At 47.7% G+C, this 15803-nt stretch overlaps 1 protein-coding gene across 1 annotated transcript; it reads left to right on the top strand.

Moving 5' to 3' along the window:
* Positions 1-3290: 3290 nt before the first annotated feature.
* Positions 3291-8145, top strand: LOC125531160 (elongation factor 2-like; the record flags this gene model as incomplete). Its single annotated transcript, XM_048695574.1, is given in 3 exon segments — positions 3291-3385; positions 4772-4900; positions 5526-8145. Coding segments are annotated over 2 exon segments (2532 nt in total). The 3' UTR covers positions 7967-8145.
* Between the last annotated feature and the right edge of the window lie 7658 nt (positions 8146-15803).

The raw sequence follows: 15803 nt of genomic DNA, 5'->3' as shown, positions 1-15803 counted from the left end.
GACTCCTGCAAAATATTAGTCACTTCTTGGACAGCGGAGGAGTCCTCAATATATGGTTTAACATATGCATTAGAAGCATAATTGTCATAACAATATTTAAGTATGGCAAAATTTTCAGATTTGTAAAGAGTAGCATCATACTTTCCAATCAAAGAAGCAATTTCATAAGCACCCTTAAAAGCAACATATTCAATTTGTTAAACATCATAATAATTATAAACACCCTTAGCATACGAAAATACGATTCCATTGTCACTAAACTCACATTGGTAGGGAAGGTGTTTCTTAGGGTCTTTAGAACAACAAGTAAAATCATATAGCATACAATTGCAAATGATGAATTTGATCCAGTAAAAGTTTCCCTTTTTCAGATATGCGGTGTCGCACATAACAAGCATGCTCATCTAAAGATTTGCCCTCAACTAAGCTAGTTGGGGTTTCAGCACGAGCACATAGGGATCGAAGATGATCCAAGTAAAAAGCTTTAGGAGTGTGATAGATTTTGAGTGGTTCCTCAACCATTGGTGTAGTAGGTCCAACTATTTTTTTGGTATTTTGCGTTTCCTACCCATAACTAAAGATAGAAAACAAGAGCACAAAATAAAAACTACTTAGTGATAAAGCAAACAAGCACACACGAGAATATTCACCCCACGCTATAACTCCCCGGCAATAGCGCCAGAAAAAGGTCTTGATAACCCACAAGTATAAGGGATCAATTGTAGCCTTTTTCGATAAGTAAGAGTGTCGAACCCAACGAGGAGCTAAAGGTAGAACAAATATTCCCTCAAGTTCTATCGACCACCGATACAAATCTACGCACGCTTAACGTTCGCTTTACCTAGAACAAGTATGGAACTAGAAGTACTTTGTAGGTGTAACGGGATAGGTTTGCAAGAATATAAAGAGCACGTAAAAAAACTAGGGGCTGTTTTATGTAAAGAAACAATAAAGTTAGTATAGTGAGTGTGGAAAAGTGGTGGTAGGAGTTGCAAAATTGTCCCTAAGCAATTGACTACCTTACTAGACCGATAGCAAGTTTTATGTGGGAGAGGCCACTACTAGCATGTCATCCCTGACTTGGGAATTTTATGCACTTATGATTGGAACTATTAGCAAGCATCCGCAACTACTAACGTTCATTAAGGTAAAACACAACCATAGCGTTAAGATATATTGGTCCCCCTTTAATCCCGTATGCATTAATTTCTATGTTAGGTTGAAGCTTCTGTCACTCTTGCCCTCCAATACATAGTCCTATCAACATACAACTAACCCTATGGTGTGATTCACGCGCGCGCTCATATGATGGGCACCAAAGGACAACAACATAACCACAAGCAAATTAAACCAATCATAGCAATTCACCAATTACCGATAGGACAACGAAAATCTACTCAGACATCATAGGATGGCAACACATCATTGGATAATATCTACATGTCGGTCTCCATGTCGATAGCTGGAAATATGAACTGTTCCGGTCTCCATGTCACAGCCAAGTCACCCTGCCCCTTTGGGCCCAATATATCTCGTCTTGTTCCAGTATGTTTTTCTATAAGAACTGTAAGTTCCTTCTGCCTCGCCTTAACTTCATCGTTCATATGAGCTCGCATGAGCTTCTCTAGTTCTGTTTGAACTTTCCTCAACTTCGATCGTGAATTTTTTAGTACCGTCCGATCCCACACATGCAGATCATTATGGACAGACTCAAGCTTGTCTTGGATGCTCTGACACACGCCATTGTGTACTACTTTTTGCCATGCAGTTCGGACGATTTCCTCCACTGTATCTTCTGCTAACCAACGTGCCTCAAGTCTTCTTTCCTTCCTTTGGCCATTAGCTACATCACGGAGATGGTTTGTGTCTAGACAAATAGGCCGATAGTCAAATTTTCCCATCTCCAGGTTTATCAATCCTGCCCAAGGATGCATCTGCGCCCATGACTGGTTAGACACTGCCCGGTCTAGTCTTTCTCTTATTCCTTCTCAAAACCAAGTAAACTTATCCCCTTCGTAACCAATATCTTCTAGGGAGCAGTCTGATAAAGCATCTTGAAACGCTTGCATTTTTGACTGATGCCGAGGGCCCCCCTTCTTTTTCAGAAGAGTAAATAATCTCATTGAAGTCCCCTATTACTGTCCACGGTAGATCTATTTTGAATGCAATTCACATAAATTATTATAGGTACGGTCCTTGTTATTCCAACTAGGTTCTCCATATAAACAAGTCAATCTCCAAATGTCACCATTCGATTCTTCAACTGACACATCAATATAGTCTAATGTAGTTGTCTGGGAGTAGATCCTCACCTCCTTCTTCCAGACTAACAAGAGACCACCTCTTCGACCATCTAGACTTGGAGCAACTATCTTGTGGTCCATCTTTAATTTCTTCTTAACCTCATCTGCCTGAAGATCAACTAGGTGCATCTCAGACAGGAAGAACACATCCGGGCTATGCCTTCTCTGAATATCCAGAAGCGAGCGAACCGCCGGGGCACCAAGGATGGCCTCGACAGTTCCAGCTTATGAGTTTCATTATCCTTGATGGTACTCCAACTACTCCCAGCCACAAGCAAAACTTGCACGAACAGATCTTGAACTTGCACGTGCAGATCAACCACCTATATTTGTACGTACAAATCACTTGTCCTTGTACGAACAAATCACACCTCAAATAAACAATCAGTCAGAAACCAGATCACTAGTGCGTGGAGTTAGGTATGTGCTCTTTGGTCATTACTACACCGATCGTCCATGACTGTTCTAATATATGTGCCGATTTTCCCCTTGTTAAATTCAAGCACTTTGCACGATGATTTAAACCATGTTGCTCATGGCTTAGCTAGTATGGACGGAGCTCCTGGCCAATTTGCTGCTGAATGATGTATTCTGTTGGACATGAAATAAAGCTAAGCCGTGACGGCATTCCCCGAAAAAGAGCCACTTATTCGTTTTATTTTTTTGAGTGTTGCTTATTCATTTGTTTTTTGTTTTTTCAGGGAATGTTGGTTATTCATCTCGTTTTTGTCCGGAGCAAAGCTTATTCATCTCGTGTGAAGTTCTCGCCACGTCTATCCAGGTCATCCTTGGGGGATGTCAAAAACAAAAAGTCATCCCTTGGGGTGTTAAAAAAAAAGGTCCTCCCTTGGGCCAGGCCGCTTGCCTGACTCCACCCAAACAGGCCTTCTGGGCCGTAATCGCGTGATCGCCGTCTCCCCATTCGCGCATCTGGCCCGTCACAGTACCAGTATATATACCGGCAAGCGAAGCCGCCCTAGCCTCCCTCCCTCCACCCCTCCCATTCTCTCCGGGAGCGCCGCCGCTTCCTCATCCCCCAGACTCTCGCCTCTCGACTCGGGAGGCGGAAGCGAAACCCCAAGGTGAGCCGGACCTCCGCTCCCCGCTTTCCCCCAGCCCCCCTCGCTTCTCCGGTTGCTTCGTCGGCGCGTCGCTTCTCCGGTAGCTTGGCCCGCGCGTCGCATCTCCGGTTGCTTAGCCTGCGCGGTCGCTTCTCCGTAGTCCGTACTAGCTTCTACCTGGTCGATTGGTTGATTTCACCGCTTCCAGTCCCCCTCGGTAGCCGTATGCGCTGCAGTTCCCTTTGCTGGATTTGTCGTCGTTCGTCTGTACTTTTACCTGTCCCCAAGCGCCGTAGATCTGCTGTTTCGTTCGTCATGCTCTCCTGTTCCGGGGAACGATTTCGCTCTGACGAGAGTATACGCGTCGGCTGATTTATGTGCGGCATCCAAGGGCGCGGATCTGTGGTTCCGGTGCTGGTTTTGGATATTTCGCTACGCTGTTTGTTCACGGGGTTGTTAGTATATTAGGGTTTTTGCTCGCTTGCCTGTCTGTGGTACCTGGTCGGGTTTGTTCCGCTGCCTTTACATGCGTTCTGCATGAACTTCTCTGTGTGCATCAGCGTTTTATGTTATTTTAGTTCAGCCATTCTGCATGACTTTCTCTCTGACCAGACCATTTCGTTTATATGAGTATTTTCTGTGTGTTTCCTCAGTCCTCCCCATGTATGGATGGTTGCACCTTTGCAAAGTTCAACTCAATGACTGTTATGTGCCATTGTTTTAGTGTTTATATGCCGGTAATTACATGATATTGCAGTCAACAATTGTGCATAAAACTGTGATTCCGTTGCAAATAACTTTTGCTCCATCCCATTTACCCCAAGTCCTGTCTTAGCCTGTAATCATCTACTACACTGTTTTGCAATTCCTACATGATTTATTCTGGTGAAGTTTCTCTATGGTTTATCCCTTTATTAGTTTTGCAGTCCTGGAAGTTCTTGAAGGTTTATTAAGTGAGTTGGTTACCTGTTTTTGCTTCATAGCTGTGTAGCTCCTTCAATTGTGGAGCACCAGCTTTTGCATCTACACTTCTCATGATGTATTCATTTATTTCTTAAACATTGGCTGGTCTAATTGCTTTGTGGCTATTGTACTTTGGACAATTAGGTTTTCAGATCATGGTCTGTTGGTGCTAGTGTTGGCTCAAGCATTTTTGTTTTAATATGCTTGATATATATATATTTCACTTCATCAGGTCTTGTTGGTTGAAGTGTTAGTTAAAATATTAAGGTAGCAGTGCATCTGACTTCTGGGCATACAACAATATTGGTAGCAATTTTGATTTAGACAAATGTGATTTTAATTACCTGGGCAGAGTATTGTTATATTAGTGTCAGATTTTTCATATATTTGTTAATTTACACTTGATTCTTGTTTGATTCTGATAGCTTGCTATTCCTTGAACAGGAACCATATTTCCAGCGTGACATTCAAACACAGTCAAGATGGTGAAGTTTACAGCGGAGGAGCTCCGTGGAATCATGGACAAAAAGAACAATATCCGGAACATGTCGGTTATTGCTCATGTAGACCACGGTATGTGCCTGAACAGTGACATTATTGAGTTTACTCAGTAGGATCTTGTTGATTGATGTTCTTGTAGCCTGCTCATTCTACTGTTTTGATTTTCAAAACCGTATCTCTTTGAATTGGCTAAATTTAGTTAGCTGCTTTAGCATTGTTTTGAAATAATAACTACTTTCATCCCTAAAAACCTATAAATCCTATTTCATGTCTTGGAATCTACTGTTACTGTTTATTCTATGATGATTGATTTCTGCTTTAATAAGCTTAAATGTAACTATTGACACATCATCCCAGGCCTCAGAATCTCCCCAGTTTGGTGCTTGCTGATGCTATTTGCTGAATGCATTACAATTTCTATGATATGAAGTTCATGTGGTTGTACTTACTTCTAAATTGATTTCCTGATATTTGTGTTGTTTGCAATGTCCCACTAGATTTTGTTTAACCATGTTACTAAATAGCTGGTTCGCCTTATGTTTACCTTTTTATTTCTTGATTGTTTGAATTTACTGTACTGCTGTGTCCTACTTCTGTCTTATAAGCTATTATTTTCATTTGTAATCATATGGATTGTGTTCAACCATCAAACAAGATGTTCGTGCACTGTTCTCACAGATTATTTACATATTTGCAGGCAAGTCTACGCTTACGGATTCCCTTGTGGCAGCTGCTGGGATTATTGCCCAGGAAGTTGCTGGTGATGTTCGCATGACCGATACCCGTGCAGATGAGGCAGAGCGTGGTATCACAATCAAATCCACGGGTATCTCTCTTTTCTATCAGATGACTCCTGAATCACTCGAGATGTACAAGGGCGATCGCGATGGGGATGAATACCTGATCAACCTTATTGATTCACCTGGCCACGTTGACTTTTCTTCGGAAGTCACAGCTGCTCTTCGTATCACTGATGGAGCTTTGGTGGTTGTTGACTGTATTGAGGGTGTCTGTGTGCAGACTGAAACTGTGCTGCGCCAAGCTCTTGGTGAGAGGATTAGGCCAGTCCTTACTGTGAACAAGATGGACAGATGCTTCCTTGAGCTTCAGGTGGAAGGTGAGGAAGCATATCAGACTTTCTCCCGTGTTATCGAAAATGCCAATGTCATCATGGCAACATATGAAGATGTGCTCCTTGGTGATGTCCAAGTGTACCCTGAAAAGGGGACTGTTGCATTCTCTGCTGGTCTGCATGGGTGGGCTTTCACCCTTACAAACTTTGCTAAGATGTATGCCTCCAAGTTTGGAGTTGACGAGGCAAAGATGATGGAGAGGCTGTGGGGTGAGAACTTCTTCGACCCAGCCACAAAGAAATGGACCTCCAAGAACACCGGGACAGCTACCTGCAAGAGAGGTTTCGTTCAGTTCTGCTATGAGCCAATCAAGCAAATCATAGCCACCTGCATGAATGATCAGAAGGATAAGTTGTGGCCTATGTTGAAGAAGCTTGGAGTGACCATGAAGAATGATGAGAAGGACTTGATGGGCAAGGCTCTCATGAAGCGTGTGATGCAAACTTGGCTGCCTGCCAGTCGTGCTCTGCTTGAGATGATGATATTTCACCTCCCCTCTCCTTCAAAGGCCCAGAGGTACCGTGTGGAGAACTTGTACGAGGGCCCCCTTGATGACATATATGCAAATGCTATCAGAAGCTGTGACCCTGATGGTCCTCTTATGCTGTACGTCTCCAAGATGATTCCAGCATCTGACAAGGGTAGATTCTTTGCCTTTGGACGTGTTTTTGCCGGGAGGGTTGCAACTGGCATGAAGGTCCGTATCATGGGTCCCAACTTTGTTCCTGGCCAGAAGAAGGATCTGTATGTGAAGAGTGTCCAGCGTACTGTTATCTGGATGGGAAAGAAGCAAGAGTCTGTTGAGGATGTTCCCTGTGGTAACACTGTTGCTTTGGTTGGTTTGGATCAGTTCATCCCAAAGAATGCAACCCTGACAAATGAGAAGGAAGTTGATGCCTGCCCAATCAGGGCAATGAAGTTCTCTGTGTCCCCTGTTGTGCGTGTTGCTGTTCAGTGCAAGGTGGCCTCTGATCTTCCCAAGCTTGTTGAGGGTTTGAAGCGTCTGGCAAAGTCTGACCCTATGGTTCTCTGTACCATTGAAGAGTCTGGTGAACATATCATTGCTGGAGCTGGAGAGCTTCACCTTGAAATCTGTTTGAAGGATCTGCAGGATGACTTCATGGGTGGTGCTGAAATCATTGTTTCCCCTCCTGTCGTCTCCTTCCGTGAGACTGTTCTAGAGAAGTCCTGCCGTACAGTCATGAGCAAGTCCCCGAACAAGCACAACCGTCTTTACATGGAAGCTCGCCCCTTGGAGGAGGGACTGGCTGAGGCCATTGATGATGGGCGCATTGGCCCACGTGACGATCCTAAGGTGCGGTCTAAGATCCTGTCTGAGGAGTTTGGCTGGGACAAGGATCTTGCCAAGAAGATTTGGTGCTTTGGACCTGAGACGACTGGCCCCAACATGGTTGTTGACATGTGTAAGGGAGTGCAGTATCTTAATGAAATCAAGGACTCTGTTGTGGCTGGGTTCCAGTGGGCGTCGAAGGAAGGTGCACTGGCTGAGGAGAACATGCGTGGCATCTGCTTCGAGGTCTGTGATGTTGTTCTCCACACTGATGCTATTCACAGGGGTGGTGGTCAGGTCATTCCCACGGCCAGGAGGGTCATTTATGCTTCTCAGCTGACTGCCAAGCCAAGGCTGCTGGAGCCTGTGTACCTGGTTGAAATCCAGGCCCCGGAGAATGCGCTTGGTGGCATCTATGGTGTTCTGAATCAGAAGAGAGGGCACGTGTTCGAGGAGATGCAGAGGCAAGGTACCCCGCTCTACAACATCAAGGCCTACCTCCCCGTCATCGAGTCCTTTGGGTTCTCAAGCACCCTGAGGGCTGCGACGTCCGGCCAGGCCTTCCCCCAGTGTGTGTTTGACCACTGGGACATCATGGCTTCTGATCCTTTGGACCCCGGCACCCAGTCTGCGACGCTCGTCACGGAGATCCGCAAGAGGAAGGGGCTCAAGGAGCAGATGACCCCTCTATCCGATTTCGAAGACAAGCTCTAAATTTTTGGTGCTGTTATCCCCTACCTGGTCTTGTGTTGTTAAAGAGAGCCGCACTATTTTTTATCGATGAGTCTTGCTGTTAATGACCTATTTGTCGTGATACTGGGAACTATGTTTTGAGATGTCTGGTGATGTAACGGATGTTTTACTTAGATTATGTATCTGTTGTCCACTGGTTCTTTTGCTCTTGTGTTTGATCTTTAGATTTGCCTGATTCTTCGTCTATATAATCTTGCTTTCTCATGAAAAAGTTGCATCTTCTGATCAGTGGTCAGTATTCTCGTTCGTTGACAGTTAAGAAACTGTTTTGTTTGCATTATTTTTGCCTGCTCTTATTATTATTTCCTTGTGCACTTGCCTCCACCCTATGTTCCTCACCAGCGTGTTTTATGCCCTTCTTATTACAGACACTTCATGGTTGTTTAAATTTGTAGCAAAAGATGTGTTCATGAAAGTAGAGGCTGCTCTCTATAATTTCCTGTATCCGAGCTGCAGCTTCTTTCCTCTAGGATTCCCGTTCTGCCGGTCTCCCTGCCCCCTTGCGAGTCCCTCCCCTTGTGGCCTCCATCTCCCTTGCTGCCGGTAGCCATGGTGTTCGTGTTCGGTGGAATGGTGCTTTGAATTCTAGGTGAAGTTTTCTCCACGGTCACTAAGGTGCCTCCCAGATCTGGTGGTCTCATCGGTGGGGCATCTTCTTCTCTCCCTTGGGGCCATGCAGGTGGCAAAGAGGCTGAGAAAAAGTTTACCTCCGGCGAGGGATACTTTGGCGCCCCCTTGCCGGTTCCATGGCGAAGCTTAGACCCGTCTGATTTGGTGGATAAGAAGATGAGGAGAAGGGAGATGGAAGCTGCAAATGAGGTTGGTGTTCTTTATCGAGGTCTTTGTGGCAGAGCTACGATGCACGCCGGCTGCCACCCTCCACCGCCTCGCAATCGACTCTTCCAGCTGAAGGGCGACCACTCTTAGTCCTTTTGGCCTTGATGCTTAGGGGGAGGTAGTGCAACTCTGACCAGGTGTGGCGGTATCAATGGTCTCATTCTTAGGCATGCGTCGCTGCGGAAATAGGGCTATGGAGGCCCCGTCGTCCCAAGTGGCGTAGTCCCCGATGATGGCGAGATTGGAACCATGAAGGAGTTGTTTTGCACCCAATCGTGTTTTCTCTTCTTTGTCGGGGGTCCTCTTTGCAGTCACTGACTAAGTTGAATTTTTGTTTCTCTTGGAGGCCTGATGTAAAGTGTACACCGATGCTTATCTAATGAAAAAGTCTGGATCCTTCGGATCCTCTGTTAGAAAAAAAAGATACCGACTACCTGCTGAGCTTCACTGTACCATAGAAAAATGTGCATACCTTCTCCGGACCAACTCTCGTGCGTACCTGACGCGTATCGCTAACATGTTTCCAAGTTGTTAATGCCCACGTCGGCCTAGAACAACCCCTCTGCGTCAAAAGCTCCCTGGGTTGGCTTGGCTCCAACGTCGCCGACTCATCCTCCCCAACTCCAATGCGTCTTTCGCCGAGTGATAAAGAATGGTTTGGTGGGCGCCAATCATGAGAAAAAAAATTGTTTGTTGCTGTGAGCGTCGAGTGTCGGCGGCCAGAGGAAGACCGTGTCATCGGCAGGCTTCTCCTCCTCGGCGTCTTCATCGACATGCTTCTTGGCAACTCGATCAGTTTCAAGACAAAATCTGGTGCGCAGCGCGCTTAACAACAAGAAGAACGTCGTGTGCAGGATTACTGCCCCAGAGGATGAGGTGATGTTGGAGTGGAGCGATGGGAGCGAGCGAGCTTCGAAGGTGCAGTTCCAGGCGACAATGGGATCAACAAATTGGACAAGTGGCAACAACACTTGTGAGGTATGGATCGGAGTTGGTTTGGAGACGGTAAGCACATGGCCCAAATTTTGGTCACATGTTAGGGCGTCTCCAACGCTATCTCTGTAATTGGACACAATATTCATCCACGGACCACGTCTGAATGCGTCCAGGGGCAGGATACGTGAGCCGATCATCCAACGCTGTCTCTCAAATAGGCATTAAATCCGGACAATGGTGGTGGGCCAGGCGGACCTAAAGGACAAATCACATGGGCTGGGAGGACATGTGGTCCAACTGACAGTGGGTTAAGTGGACCTCCACATGATGTCCAGACTCCCGCAAAGACCTTGGTTCCGATTCGGGGGAAAACTGATATGCAAAGTAGCTCGTGAATGTTTAGGGGACTGCATTGGATGGCAAAAAGTGTTCGGACCACGTGGTCTGGATCTTTATGCAAGCTTTGCATTAGGGCAATGTACAATGGTGGCATATGAATACATATGTCTCATGTCAAAAAAATAGCTTGAGGCATCTATATTGATTTGTTCTCCCCCCAACACAAGCTACTACCGGTGGGCCTCATCAAAGAATATAAAGTAGATTCCACTACACATGCACCCTTACTCTTGACTTCAACTTTTTCAGCTTTATGCATCAGATCACACTTTTTCTCCCCAAACACCCGCCTCCTACCGAGGATCCCGCCACCCCATCCGAACCTACTTTTCTTGACTTTCGATCCAAATGGCCTACGGGGCATCACCCTAGCTAGGGCTATGCATTGGCCATGCCCTTACCGCTTTGGAGATGCCCTTAGACTGTATCATTTTTGCAGAGATAACCCTTTACTTTATAAAATCAACCCATACTTCACATCGTTCACTCCCACTAGCAAACCTGTATTCTTATTTTTCTGGCTAAACATAAAAAGTACTCCCTCCGTCCCATAATGTAAGGCGTTTTTGACGTGTAGTGTCAAAAAAGTTTACATTATGGGATGAAGGGAGTAATATATTGAATTGAATGTTCAATTATGGATTCGTTTTGACTGTCATCTTTGTCTTGATGAGATATTTGAAACAAAATCATTGCTGAGTATTTTTGATTTTTTTTCTTGTTTTAAACTTTACTCAAAACTTGATGTACTGGTCATAAGCACGTACATGTCTGGGGAGGGCAGATGTTTGTAGTCATGTTTCAAAAAGCATAATAATAATAATGATTTTGTAAACATATACTACATTGATCTTGTTTTAAAGTTCTCATAAATACAAAGATGCCAGTGAAAACAATTTTGAAACAATTGGTTCAAAAATATTTGACACAATTATTGATGGGAGAGTGAGAACGTGACATATGGAGTGCGGGTTGATTACCCAATTTCTTAGGTCAGACCGTCTCCCTCTACCCAATGGCTTATTCAGCACCTGTGCATTTGGTGCATGAATTAGACGGGTGCACTGGATACATCCTAGAGGAATCGAGGAATCCTTTGATGGCGCCCCCTGGTGGTTCCATGACGAAGCTTAGACCCGTTCGATTTCACTCCCACTCCCCTCCTCCCCTCTATATTCCTTGCCGGAATTGTCCCATTGATGGCTTGTACAGGAGGACCCTCTGCTAAGCCTCGACTTCAAAAGCCATACATCATGGTGGTGGATAAGAAGGTGGGGAGGAGAAGGGAGATGGAAGCTCCAGATGAGGTTTGGTGTTCTTTATCGAGGTCTTTGTGGCAGAGCTACGATGCACGATGGCTGCCACCCTCCACCGTCTCGCAATCGACTCTTCTGGCTGAAGGGCGACCACTCTTATTCCTCTTGGCCTTGATACCTAAGGGGAGGTAGTGCAGCTCTGACCAGGTGTGGCGGTATCAATGGTCTCATTCTTAGGCATGCATCGCTGACGAAATAGGGCTATGGAGGCCCCGTCGTCGCAAGTGGCGTAGTCCCCGACGATGGTGAGATTGGAACCATGAAGGAGTTGTTTTGCACCCAATCGTGTTTTCTCTTCTTTGTCGGGGGTCCTCTTTGCAGTCACGGACTAAGTTGAATTTTTGTTTCTCTTGGAGGCCTGATGTAAAGTGTACACCGATGCTTATCTAATGAAAAAGTCTGGATCCTTCGGACCCTCTGTTAGAAAAAAAGATACCGACTACCTGCTGAGCTTCACTGTACCATAGAAAAATGTGCATACCTTCTCCGGACCAACTCTCGTGCGTACCTGACGCGTATCGCTGACATGTTTCCAAGTTGTTAATGCCCACGTCGGCCTAGAACAACCCCTCTGCGTCAAAAGCTCCTTGGGTTGGCTTGGCTCCAACGTCGCCAACTCATCCTCCCCAACTCCAATGCGTCTTTCGCCGAGTGATAAAGAATGGTTTGGTGGGCGCCAATCATGAGAAAAAAATTGTTTGTTGCCGTGAGCGTCGAGTGTCGGCGGCCAGAGGAAGACCGTGTCATCGGCAGGCTTCTCCTCCTCGGCGTCTTCATCGACATGCTTCTTGGCAGCTCGATCAGTTTCAAGACAAAATCTGGTGCGCAGCGCGCTTAACAACAAGAAGAACGTCGTGTGCAGGATTACTGCCCCAGAGGATGAGGTGATGTTGGAGTGGAGCCATGGGAGCGAGCGATCTTCGAAGGTGCAGTTCCAGGCGACAATGGGATCAACAAATTGGACACGTGGCAACAACCCTTGTGAGGTATGGATCGGAGTTGGTTTGGAGACGGTAAGCACATGGCCCAAATTTTGGTCACATGTTAGGGCATCTCCAACGCCATCCCTGTAATTGGACACAATATTCATCCACGGACCACGTCTGAATGCGTCCAGGGGCAGGATACGGGAGCCGGTCATCCAACGCTGTCTCTCAAATAGGCATTAAATCCGGACAACGGTGGTGGGCTAGGCGGACCTAAAGGGCAAATCACATGGGCTGGGAGGACATGTGGTCCAACTGACAGTGGGTCAAGTGGACCTCCGCATGATGTCCAGACTCCCGCAAAGACCTTGATTCCAGTTCGGGGGAAAACTGATATGCAAAGTAGCCCGTGAATGTTTAGGGAACTGCATTGGATGGCAAAAAGTGTTCGGACCACGTGGTCTGGATCTTTATGTAAGCTTTGCATTAGGGCAATGTACAATGGTGGCATATGGATACTGATGTCCCATGACAAAAAATAGCTTGAGGCTACTACCAGTGAGCCTCATCAAAGAATATAAAGTAGACTCCCACTACACATGCACCCTTACTCTTCACTTCAACTTTTTCAGCTTTATGCATCAGATCACACTTTTTTCCCCAAACACCTGCCTCCTACTGAGGATCCCGCCACCCCATTCGAACCTACTTTTCTTGACTTCCGATCCTACATGGCCTATGGGGCATCACCCTAGCTAGGGCTATGCATTGGCCATGCCCTTACTAATGAAGCTATGTACCTAGGGTAGGGTCATGGACCTGTCCCAGCTGCCCTACCCAAGGACATCTCAAGAAGAAATCACCTTCCAATCGACTTGGAGGTGTTCCACTCGACAGACTCGAAGACACTCGACCAAGAAGCAATCACTCGACCAAGATCCAACCACTCGACGGCCAAGAGACCTAAAGGCACTCCGCATGCTAACGGTCGGTTATTAAGTAGCTTTTATGGTCATCATAGCACTTTATTAGAGGAATTACCAATAACGCCCGACCTTAATGTATTTAAAACCCTACACAACTGAGGGCCGGAGGGGGCCGGCGAACTCTATATAAGCCACCCCCCTCCTCAGTGTAAAGGGTTCGCACCCCTGTAATTCATACACGCATAATCCAGTCGACCGCCTTCGGGCTTCGAGACGTAGGGCTATTACTTCCTCCGAGAAGGGCCTGAACTCGTTAACCTCGTGTGCTTACAACTACTCCATAGCTAAGATCTTGCCTCTCCATACCTACCCCCCTGCATTACTGTCAGACTTAGAACCACGATAGTTGGCGCCCACCGTGGGGCAGGTATTTTAGTGATTTGTTGGAGGAGTTGCGATCTTTTCCGATCCAAATCATCATGTTTTCTGGCGGAGTTTTGGTGGAGGGCCGCGAGATCCGTCTCGGCACGCTCATGTTCATCGCCGACGACTCCACTTGGCTTCAGGAGGCTCCGCTCGACGTGGATGCACTCCCTGTCCATGGGGCAACGCACTTTTGCGCATGTGTCCGCGGTGTCCTCTTGCGGCAACCGTCGACCCACAATCGGTCGGCTCCTGTGTTGTCCTCCCTCCCTGTTTCTCGCCGGTGCAAGCGCTCCGGTCGGTCGAGACTTCAGCGGTGGGTGAGACATGTGGTGGCACGCCAGTCGGCCACCCCTCAAGTCGCGGCGATCGAGCCCGACGAATCCCTCTACGTCCTGTTCGACCTGTCGACTGGCTCCACAGAGACCGCATCCGAGTGCGACAGCAGTGATCCGGCAGCGGAGGTTCTGATGGTCGATGGACTGCCCAGTTCTCCCGGTTTTCCCCGCACCGACGGAGGCGCAGGTGGAGGCGACCCGTCGCGTCCCCATGAGGAATATCTCCCCGAGCCTCTCACATCACTGCAGAGAGAAGAACTTCGTCGGGGGAACATGGATGCACTTCACACTCCTATCATTGGAGAAACCCCCGAGGCTCGTGCCTTGGAGGACGCACGCCTGGCAAACTTGGCTGAGCGCACTCGACTGGAGAACCTCCAGCGAGCACTCGACGAGCGTGCGTGACAACGGGTTCCAGAATCCAGTCAACGTCAGCTCTTTCCTCCCCCGCAAGTATATCAAACTCCGATTCAGAATTTAACAACTGCAGCCCGTATAGCAGAGTCGATTCAGCCTTCCCAGTCGGAGGCTGGCAGAGGCTTGCTGCAGATCAGAGCGTTACTCCGGGCAGCAGGAGACCAGAATTCTGCTGTTTCTCAGTCGCGGAACAGGATTCATAGCAGATCCATTGTTGCAGATTGTTCGATCTGTCGACTGGCTCCGCAGAGACCGCATCCGAGTGCGACAGTAGTGATCCGGCGGCAGAGGTTCTGATGGTCGATGGACCGCCCAGTCCTCCCGGTTTTCCCCCGCACCGACGGAAGCGCAGGTGAAGGCGACCCGTCGCATCCCCATGAGGAATATCTCCCCGAGCCTCTCACGTCACTGCAGAGAGAAGAACTTCGTCGCCGGAACATGGATGCACTGCACACTCTATCGTTGGAGAAACCCCCGAGGCTCGTGCCTTGGAGGACGCGCGCCTGACAAACTTGGCTGAGCGCACTCGACTAGAGAACCTCCAGCGAGCACTCGACGAGCGTGCGTGACAACGGGTTCCAGAATCCAGTCAACGTCAGCTCTTTCCTCCCCCGCAAGTATATCAAACTCCGATTCAGAATTTAACAACTGCAGCCCGTATAGCAGAGTCGATTCAGCCTTCCCAGTCGGAGGCTGGCAGAGGCTTGCTGCAGATCAGAGCGTTACTCCGGGCAGCAGGAGACCAGAATTCCGCTGTTTCTCAGTCGCGGAACAGGATTCATAGCAGATCCGTTGCTGCAGACACAGTCCAGTCGGCTCATAGCCCAAGATTGCCCCCGAGGCGTGAGGGACGTGGGGACCGGCGTAATCAGTACGGGAACCGTGAGCAGTATGATCACCGATTCGATCGTGACGATCGACGTCGAGTGCCCACCCCTCCCCCGAGGAGCGGGTCGTATGCGCCTCGACAGCAAGATGACAGGCGCCCACATAGTGTTGGGCGAAGGATTCCGGTCGACCCCAGGGAACCAGGCTTTGATGCGAGATCCATTCTCGTTCAAGGTTTGGTCGACAGGAACAGAGCTCACCGAGAAGGTCACGACAGAGATGCACCTACCAGCAGCAGAGTACATGTTTCGGGGCCAGAGTGCTTTAGTAGAGCCATCAGGGCCGCTGTGATTCCTCCCAACTTCAGGTTGGCGACTGGAGTCAGTAAGTTCACTGGTGAGTCCAAGCCCGATACTTGGCTTGAAGACTACCGAGTGGCTGTCCAGATTGGC

This window comes from Triticum urartu, unplaced genomic scaffold (assembly GCF_003073215.2).
Source record: "Triticum urartu cultivar G1812 unplaced genomic scaffold, Tu2.1 TuUngrouped_contig_6850, whole genome shotgun sequence".
Lineage (NCBI taxonomy): Eukaryota > Viridiplantae > Streptophyta > Magnoliopsida > Poales > Poaceae > Triticum > Triticum urartu.
Note: the sequence above shows the minus strand (reverse complement) of the source record. Positions and strands in the feature narration are given on the sequence as shown.